Source organism: Talpa occidentalis, unplaced genomic scaffold (assembly GCF_014898055.3).
Source record: "Talpa occidentalis isolate TD23 unplaced genomic scaffold, MPIMG_talOcc4v2.1 talOcc4.6, whole genome shotgun sequence".
Taxonomy (NCBI): Eukaryota; Metazoa; Chordata; class Mammalia; order Eulipotyphla; family Talpidae; genus Talpa; species Talpa occidentalis.
In genome coordinates this window covers 1219519-1229115 of record NW_023604972.1, presented here as the reverse complement: position 1 = coordinate 1229115, position 9597 = coordinate 1219519, and the positions used below count along the sequence as shown (strand labels likewise).

The following is a 9597-nucleotide window of genomic DNA, read 5'->3' as shown; positions in this document are numbered from 1 at the left end:
GAAACATAGCCGGGTGGGGCGTGAGCTTCCCGCAGGAGGGGTGCGCTGAGCCGGCTGTGAGGGCTGCAGCCAGGCCAGCACCACGCATGGCCGGCCCTGATTGGGGGGGAGCCTGGGACTTTGGGCACCCTCCCCCCCAAGCTGGGCCTGAACAGAGCGGGTGTGGGTGACCCCCGGGAGCTGGTGTGGACAGCCGGAAAGCAGTGCACACATCCTGGGGTGACGAGGCCGGGCGGCCGAGGGGTGTGCTCCAGCCAGCCCCGGCCCACCAGGCAAGGGGCCACAGGCCACTGGCCGGGAACGGAAGGCCAGAGGCCGGGCCGAGCCCTCCCCAGGACAGACCTCAGGCCACCCCAAGCCAAGGAAGAGGGGTGCCGATTCAGGGGAGCCCTAGGCTGACAGACAGGGGGCGCAGGGGCAACACAGGCCACTCCAGCCCCCGAGCTCACGTGTGTGCGAGCGTGCCTGCTGGTGGGCATGTGTGCCGTGGACAGGCGCCCCCTCCCCTGCAATGCCAGGTCCTGCCACCACCCCCATCCCCACTGTCCCAGAGCTCCCGGGCCGCGGGGACTGGTGCTGCCCAGGAGGGGCGCCTGCTCCGCCACGGCCAGTCCCTTCCTCCCACCACCACCCCAGCCTTGTCGGGGTGAGGACAGACACCAGGGCCCAGGCTGGCTGCACTGGGGGAGCCCAGGCTCAGAGGCGGGGCTCCAGCACCTCCTGCAGCCAGCCCAGGCTTTCCCTCCCCAGCACCTGGGCTCCAGAGACACCTCTGGCCGGGGCAGGGGCTCGGCCCGCCTGGCCTCCACCCTCTCCCTCTGCTCCGGACTGGACGGGTGCTGCGGGGCGCTGCTTCCCGGAGGGACCTCCCCGGCGGCAGGTCCACCAGTGTCGAGAGGCCGGGGACTGTCCCAAAGCTTCGGGGGCAGCAGAGCAGGCCGGACGCAGCGCGCCCACCCCACCCTGGGCCGGGGCTGCCCGGGCAGCAGTGCGACGGGGGACCGTCCCCCTGCTAAGCGCTTCCCCGGGACGCCCTGCTCCTCCTCCTCCCCCAGGGCGCAGGCTGGGGGCCCGCCGCTGCGGCCCAGGGCGCCAGGGACACCTAGATTACAAAGGTTTATTTAGAAAATAGTGTGGCTGCGGAGGCTGTCGTTTTTGGCAAACACTGAAATACAGTCAACGACCAAAGACCGTCAGGGGCTCCGGCCGCGCGCGCCCCGGGCGGGCCGCCCTCGCTGGAGGGGCGCGGGGTGGGCGCGGGGTGGCGCGGGGGGCTCTGCCCGCACCCGCGTGCAGTCTGCGGCCGCGGCCCCCGGGCAGCCCTGGCCGAGAAGCGGAGCGAGGGGCCGCCCCGCTCGCCGCCCGCGCCCTCCCCGGCGCCGCGCGGACAGTCCGGCCCGGCCGGCCCAGGCCCAGGCCCGCGGGGCGCCGGTCACTGCCTGAAGCCGCGCCGGCGCCGGCGGAAGAGGATGTGCTGGAAGGAGCGGCGGAAGTCCTGGTTGAAGACGGTGTAGATGACCGGGTTGAGCGAGCTGTTGCAGTAGCCGATCCAGAAGAAGAACTTGAAGAGCGGCCCGGGCACGCGGCAGGCCTCGCGGCAGATGCCGTACAGGCTGTAGCTGAAGAAGAAGGGGAACCAGCAGAGCACGAACACGCCCATGACCACGGCCAGCACGAAGGTGAAGCGCTTCTCGCGCGCCTGGGCCACCTTGCGGCGGCACAGGCTGCTGCGCGCGCGGCGCCGGCGCGACAGGAAGAACTCGACGGAGCGCGCGCTGGCGCGGGACAGGCGGCCGCCGGGGCCCGGGGCGCGCGCGGCGGCCAGCGCGCCGGGGTCGGCCGGGCCCGCGGGCCCCCGCCCGTCCGCGCCGGCCGCGCCCCCCTCGCCCGCCGCCGCCGCGCGCCGCCGGCCGCCCCGCCGCAGCGCGCCCCGGCGCCGCCGCCCCCCGGCCGCCCCCCGCCCCGCGCCGCCGCCGCCGGGGCTGTCCTCGGGGCTGTCCTCGGGCGCCGCGCCGGCGCGCGGGCGGCGCGGGGGCGCGCAGTGCCCGTTCTCGCCCGCGCCCAGCCCGTTCTCCGTGGGCGGCGCCGCGCCGTCGGGGCCGCCGGGCGCGCGCTTCTCGCTGAGCGAGCGCGTGCGCCGCTTGGCCACCCGGTAGATGCGCGCGTAGACCAGGCCCATGATGAGGCAGGGCGCGAAGAAGGAGCCCACGCAGGAGCTCAGGATGTACCAGGTCTCGTCGTTGAGGCCGCACTGCGGGTAGGCGGCGCCGTCGGGCCGGCGGTACAGCGACACGAGCGGCGGGAAGGAGATGACGGCCGAGATGAGCCACACCGCCACGATGGTGGCCTTGACGCGCCGCGGCGTGCGCTGCAGGTTGTACTCGACGGCGCGCGTCACGGACCAGTAGCGGTCCAGGCTGATGGCGCACAGGTGCACGATGGACGAGGTGCAGAAGAGCACGTCGAGCGCCAGGTACACGCCGCACCACACCTGCCCGAAGTACCAGTAGGCCATGAGCTCGTTGGCCAGCGAGAAGGGCATGACCAGCGTGGCCACCAGGATGTCGGCCGAGGCCAGCGACACGAGGAACAGGTTCTGCGGCGCCCGCAGCGCGCGGCTGGTCAGCACGGCGATCACCACCAGCACGTTGCCCACCACGGTGAAGACGATGAGGACGCCCACCAGCGCCGCCAGCCCCGCCGCGGCGCCCGCCGAGTACTGGCCCGGGGGCGGCCCCGCGCCGGCCCCCCGCGCGGCGCCCGAGGCGTTGGCGGCCGCGCCGCTCGCGTTGGGGCCGGTCGCCGCCGCCAGCGCCGCCGCCAGCGCCGGGGCCGCCATGGTCCGCGCCGCGCTACGCGGGCCCGCGCGGGCCCGGGGCGCAGCCGCCGCAGCTCGGGCGCCCCCCGGCCCGCGCCGGCGCCCGCATCGCCGCCCGCCCTCCGGGGACCGCGGCGCCCGCAGCCGGCCCGGGCCGTGGCGGCGCGGCGGGGAGCGCGCGGAGAGGCGGCTGCGGCTCCCGCCCCGGCGCGCGCGAGTGCAGAGCGGGAGGCGCCCGGAGCGGCGCGGCGCGGCGCGCGGCGAGGGGAGGGGGCAGGCCCCGGGGTCCCCGCGCCCCGCCCTCGCCCCGCTCACGGGGAGCGCCCGGGCCGCGAGCCCACGGCCGCGCGGCGCCCGAGCGGGCGCGCCCCGAAGGCCCCGCGGCCCCCGGCCGGGGCGCGGGCGGCGGGCGGCGGCGGCCCGGGCGCTCCGCCTCCCATGCGGGCGCGCCGCGCTCCCCGAGCCCCGAGCCCGAGCCCCGCGCGGCCCCCGCGCCGACTTCACTTTCCCGGGCCGGGCGCCCCGCGCCCCCCGCGCCCCCCGCGCCCCGCCCGGCGCCCCCGCGGTCCGCGCCCGCCGCCGCCGCCCGCCGCCCGCCCGTGCGCTCGGCGAGTGCGGCCGCCGGCTGCGCCGCCAACTTGGGGCGAGTTGCGCGGCGGGGCGGGGGCGGGGCGGGGCGGGCGCGGGGCGGGGCGGGGGGAGCGGCCGGAGCCGAGCCGGGGCGAGCGGCCGCGCGGCGCCGCCGGGGTGGGGGGGGGAGGGGGGGGGCGGGGCGCGCGCGGCGAGGGGCCGGGCGGGGCCGCGCGGGGCCGCTGGCCGGGCCGGAGCTCCCGGGGCCTGCGCGCCCCGGCCGGGCACACGCACACGGCGCGGGCGCGCACACCCGGGCGGCGCCGGCCTCGGGGGCCGCGGAGGACGCCGCTCGCCCCGGCGCGCCGCGGGCGGCCCAGACCCGCCCCGGCCTCCGGGCAGGCGGTGCCGACCCGGGCCGCCTCCCCACCCCGGCCCGGCCCGCCGCGCCCCGGCCCCCCGCGCCCCGGCCCGGCTCCCGCCCCGCGGCCACGCCGGCCTGGTGGGGTGCGCTCCGCTCCGGTGCCTTGGGAGGGGGACGGGGCCGCAAACTCACCCCCCCCCCACAGACGCCCCCAGCTGGATGCCCGGATGGCGGGCGGCCTTGTGCGGGCGCCTCATTCCTCTCGGGGTACCCGGACCGCATGCCCCTGGCTCCCTTCGGCAGAGGCGCGCGGGGCCCCGCCGGGTCTGGGTCTGGGTCGGTGAGCCGAGGTCTGGGGGCGCGGGCCCGGGGAGCAGAAGCCGGAGTTCTCGGGCCTTGCCTTTCCCCAGGGATGCGGGGACCCCCTGCCAGCGGGCCCCGGGCGCGCCCCTCGCCCCAGCTCAGATGGGAGGGCGGCCGCGGAGGCCCAGGAGGGCCTGGGGTCCCTGGGGGGGAGGAGCATGCTCGAGGCCTGGACGCTGCCTGGGGCGGGGGAGACGGTCCAGCAGAGGGAAGGTGGCCTCCCAGGTGGCCCTAAGACCCTGCCCCCCCCCCCCCCGCAGCTGGCCAGCCACACAGGCCCGCTCAGGTTGTGAGGGGTTCTCATCTTCCAGGGAGCCCTTTGGGGGACCCACGCCCCAGCTCCACACGTCCGCAAGCAGAGCCAGGCTGGCACAAGGCCCTGAGAGGAGAAGGGACACTTAGCGCTGGGCCCCCGGGGCACACGGACCTCAAGGCCAGGCCAGACCGGGGGCATCTGGGTGCTGGCAGCCTAGTGGGGGCATCAGCCCTGGCACCGTGCGGGAGGCAGGGCTCTCCCAGCAGGTCAAGCCCACAGCCGAGGGCATGGGAGAGACCCCTCCCAGGCCCCCCCAGAGCACGGGGGTGCAGAGGCTTGGCTTCAGGGCCATGGGCACGCAGCAGTTGTAGGGGTTGCAGCTGCTTGAAAATGAGGTGTGGCCGCTGCCCCCGGTTCTCCTGGAGCGAGCCAAGGCCCTGGCCGGCCGGCTGGAGAGGCTGCCCGCAGGAGACTCGCTGGTACGGGCCTGGAGCACCAGGAGGGGCGCTGTGGGGCGCAGCTCAGCCCGCACGGAGAAGTGGGGACTTTGGGGCAGGGCTGCCCAACAGCCCCTCACCCCACCCCTGCCTTGGGAGCCGAAGGGAAGCACGACTCCCGCAGGGCCCCCGCCTCTGGGCGCCGCTCCTGGGACCCAGCTCAGGTGTTTTCTGGCACCGCCCACTGCACTCTGAGACGTGTGCACAGCCCCCATGCACACAGGCTTGCACGTGCACGCAATGCAGGGCTTACGCTAGTGCCTGCCCATAGCAGGCCCTGCGCATCCCCGTGCACCCCCCTGTGTCCAGCCACAGCTGTGCACACACGCCACAAGACCGGGCTGTCCAGTGTGCACACTAGTGCATGCACACACACACATGTACCCACGCAGTGCAGTACACACGTGTGCACCGAGCACAACGCCGCACACACCCACGGGCGTGTGCACTGCCTGCGGCCGGTCTCCCCAGGCTGGGGGAGGGTGTGCTGCAGCAGCTTCCCGGCCCAGCGGGGCTCTGCCTCCGGGGCCCCCTCCAGCCTCTCCTCCTGGCCTCCAGCCCCTGGCGACCCTTCCTGCCATCTGTCCTGGGGTCCCCTTCTTGGGATGTGAGCGAAGGCTGCACCCCAGGAGCCTCCCTCATGTCTCTGGCAGAACAGAGGCCTCTCAGGGTGCCCTGGGGGCCGGCACTGGCGCACGTCCTGCTGCGGGCCTTCCAGAAGAGGCCGGGCCTGGGCGCAGGGCCCCGCAGAGGCCGATGAGAGGGGGCAGGGCTGGAATTCGCCCGGTGCCTGGGGCCCGCCAGCCGCCTCGGCCTACTGTGGGCTGGGTGCAGGGAGCCCCGCTGTGCCCAGCACCTGTGCCCCCGTCCTGTGCAGGTAGGAGGTGGTGGGTGTGCACTTGAGCACTGCTCACCGTGTGAGGACCGCCTGCCTCAGTGTCCCCATCTGTGAAATGGGGGATTTGGCCAGACGGTTCCAGGGGCTGTGCGGGCTCAGCCCCCCTTGGCATGAGCTCCTGGAGTGGGCGCCTCGCTGGGGCTGGCTGGCTCTGGCCCCAGGGTGGCTCGCCCACCCAGCTCCCCGCCGCGGTCGCGAGGGCTGTCTGCTCTGTCGAGCCGAGTTGAGGATTTCCATGTTTCTTTGAAATTTCATTTTTCAAGAGGAGGAGAGAAAACAAGCTGCCTCCCGTGCTGGCGGGAGGGGGCTCCTGGCCGGCCCGCCTGCGCCCGAGTCTGGCTCCATCGCAAGATCGATCTGTGACGACGGCACAGCCAGGCTCGGGGTGGGGAGTCTCTGGAGAGGGACCTGCTGGGACCTGGCGGGTCTGCAGGGTGTGATGGGGGAGTGTGGTGTCTCCCTGAGCACCGGCTGCACAGCTCACACCCTCCCCTGCCCATCTGCAGTGGCACTGGCGCCTGGTGCCTTCCGGGGACACCCTGATGTAGGGTCCCGCGTCCCTCCCACACTCAGCCCGCCCCCACCCCGGCTGGTCGTGTGCCCCTGCTGCAGACGCGGGCGCCGCGCCAGGCTGCTCTGGGTCACGTGTGGGTGGCTGCCCGGGCTTGGTGCTCCACGTCCGCCCTGTCCCTCCGCCTCCCCCACGCGCCGGCCCTGGCAGTTGCAGGAGGCTGAGGGGCTCCCAGGAGTGACAGCCCCAGGCCTGGGGGGGCAGCGTTTGAGGGCCTGGATGGCGCCCCCCCTCAGTCTGCACCCTCCCGGCACCCCTGCCGCTCCTGCTAGAAAGGGCAGCGTTGAGAGCTTCCAGGAGGGCCGGGCTGGGGGCGGCGCCTGCCTCAGACGGCGCCTGGGGGCCTGGCCCAGGCAAGAAGCGAGGCGCGAGCAGGGGCCTCGCGCCGGCCTCGGGGGGAGGCAGTCGGGCCCACACGCGCGCACAAGGGTGCGTGTGAGTCAGAGACAAGGCGGGCTCCCAGGAGGGTCCTGGGCTCAGGCGTGGGCGCCCCAGAAGTGGGGAGACGGACCGGGTGCCCAGAGCCTCCGGGGGAGGCCCGGTCTTGTGATCACAGGGCCCAGCGCACACGGCGTGAGGACGGAGCTGGCGGGAGCCGGGGCTGAGGGGCCCGCGGGGCGCGGTGGTGGCTCCGTAACTGCCACCTCCCAGGGCCAGGTTTGCCGTGGCAGCTCGTCCCCAGCCCCGGCGGGGGTGATGCTGGACAAGGCCTCTCTGGGCCCTCGTGCTCCCGGAGCCCGGCTGGGCCTGAAGTGGGGGGTGGGGGTGCCCGGCAGGTGGAGGCCCGACGCCAGGCTGCCCAGTCCGGCTGGAGGCCCCGGCGCCTGCTCACCTGGGCGAGCCTGGGACACCCCTGGGGATCACACGTGCCCCTGCCGGCAGCCTGGCGCCCCAGGAGGACTCCGAGCCGCCAGTACCTCCACCGCGCAGCACAGGCCAAGCCCGTGGCTGGACCCGCTGGCCCTCGGGGGTCTGAGGACCTGGTGCCCACGTCACCGGCGCCCCTGCTGTCGGCCGGGTACCTGGCGGGGGTGGGTGATGTGGGGTCCCCTTCGTATGTCTCCAGCTCTGTGCTCGAGTTACTCCGGCAAATAAAAGTTGGAATGAGCGAGGGCTGGTCTCCCGTCCTGGCACAGAGCGTCGGCATGTCCCGGGCAGGCTCACGCCAGCTGCTCGTGTCCCCCGGCACTTGGCTACGTCCCTCTGGCCACACTCCCCCAACCCCTGAGCCTCTGGTGCCGGGCTCTGCCTCCGAGCAGCCGCTCCATCCCGCGGCTGCTCAGGTCATTTCTGGGCTGAGCACACGGCTCAGGGCCCCTCTGTGCAGGCCCGAGTCTGCTGGGCAGGCCCAGCTGCCCTGCCGGATGGACACCCCCCGGGGAGGGCTTGAGAGGGGCTGCCTGCGCCAGGCCTGACCTCAAAGAGCCTTACCGCCGTCCCCGCGCCTGGGCGGTCCCCCCCAACCCCACCCAGGTGGCCACGGGGCTGGCATGGGACCTGCCTGCCTCTGAGGGGCCAGCCCCCACCAGGCCCTGCCTGTCAGGGCGTCCCCTAGACTTTGCGAGGCCCTCTCTTCCGCCCTCGCGGACCTGAGACCCGGGTCCTCCCAGACAAGGCTGTGGGTTTCCAAGGAGCCGCCTGTGGCTTAGGCCCCACCCAGCCGACAGCCCCAAAGCGGCCTCTCCAGGGGCTGTGGGGCTGCTATTTCCAGTGGCCTTTTTGGGGCGGACAGCCCAGTGCCCACCCACCCTTGGTGCGGGCCCAGGCCGGGGTGGAGGAGCGACAGGGCCCGGAGGCCCTCCCGGGAAAAGCACTCAGTGCCTGTTCGGTTAAGACTGGAGGCCCAGAGACGCCGGCCCAGCTCCCCTCCCCGTGCCATACTGCTCAGCTCTGCTCTCCTGCCTCTGCCGCTGAGCCCCAAGTGCGTGCAGGGCTTGGAGGGGAGAGCTTGCTGCAGGGCCTGACGGTGGGAGCCAGCGGCACAGGGACCTGGGCAGTACCTGCTCACAACCCTAAGAGCAGACCCGGCCCTGGGGTGCAGGGCATCTGCCCCGTTGGCAACTGCGCTGTGTGCCCTGAGGGCCGCCCTCTGCGGCCCGCGGGGAGTCCCATGCCCGCAGGACGGCCGGTCGGTGGCTGCAGCCCCACCTGTGGCCTGTGGACCGTTCACAGCCAGCATGGGGCCAGAGGGCCAGAGTCGTTCCTTTGCTTTGCTTTGGTTTTCTCAGATGGGAGCTTGCAGAGAACCCTGACATGTTTGGAGAGCTAAGCCGGAAATGCTCATGACCCCCACCCAGGGGGGCCTCCCCAGCTGCCTGCGGGGGGGCCCCGTCCCGTCCTGGCAACCCTGGCAGGCGGGGAGCAGGCAGAGGCCTCCCCTCAACATGCGTGCACCCTGGCTCAGAGTGCCACCTTGGAGCCTGGGCAGTCGAGCCCCGCAAACCATGCTGCCTTCGCCCTCCCCCTCCCAGCAGCGCCCTGATTTAAACCAGATGCTAGTCCTGGGTGGGGAGGGGCTGAGGCATGGCTGTCAGGTGCCAGCGGCAGTGCTGCTGTGACGAGAGGACCCCCAAGCAGGGCCTGAATGACAGCCTGGACAGGGCCCACGGCGGCCGGGCGGCCAGGGCTGGGGCCTGGAGCACACGTGCATGGCTCCCCTCGCTCCTCAGCTGTCTCCCTCGTCCATCCACTGGTTGCTCCGAGGATTCCACTGGTGCTGGCCCAGGAGGGGCAGGAAAGCTCCTGGGCCACTGCCTGAGGAGCCCCCAGTGTGGAGAGGCACCCAGGAGACCAAGATAATAACCCCCGTGATGAGGCCCTGGTAGCCTGTAGGCATCCTACAGAGCCCTGGAGGGCTTCCTGGAGGAGGTGGCTTCACCTCAAGGGATGAAGAAGAGTGCACCGTGAAGGTCCTGAAGGGAAGGGCGCTCCTTGCTGGTTCCACAGATGAAGGTGGGGTGCTAGGGCAGAGCAGAGTGGCCTATGTTCCTGAAATGGAGCATGCAAAGCCAGGAGACGGGAGAGGAGAGGGTACCAGGTAAGATTAGGCACCAGCTTGGTACCTCCTGCCGGGGATGGCAACAGAAGGGTGAGCTCCAGCTGCTTCTGCAAAGACCCCTCCGAGGCGGTGGGATCTGGAGGTGAGGCCCCAGCCTGGTGTGGGCTCAGGCCAGCTCCCCAGGTGCCCGATGGAGGGTGGGTGGGTGTAGGGTCAGGACTGACCACTGAGCAGGTTTCCTGATCCCTTGCAGACTGGGTAA

The 9597-nt window shown here is 73.5% G+C and overlaps 1 protein-coding gene across 1 annotated transcript; it reads right to left on the bottom strand.

The window, feature by feature from the left end:
* Positions 1–1432: 1432 nt before the first annotated feature.
* ADRA2C (adrenoceptor alpha 2C) lies at positions 1433–2839 on the bottom strand. The gene has a single exon (XM_037529964.1). It carries the CDS (start codon positions 2837–2839, stop codon positions 1433–1435), a length of 1407 nt encoding a protein of 468 aa, XP_037385861.1.
* Positions 2840–9597: the final 6758 nt, after the last annotated feature.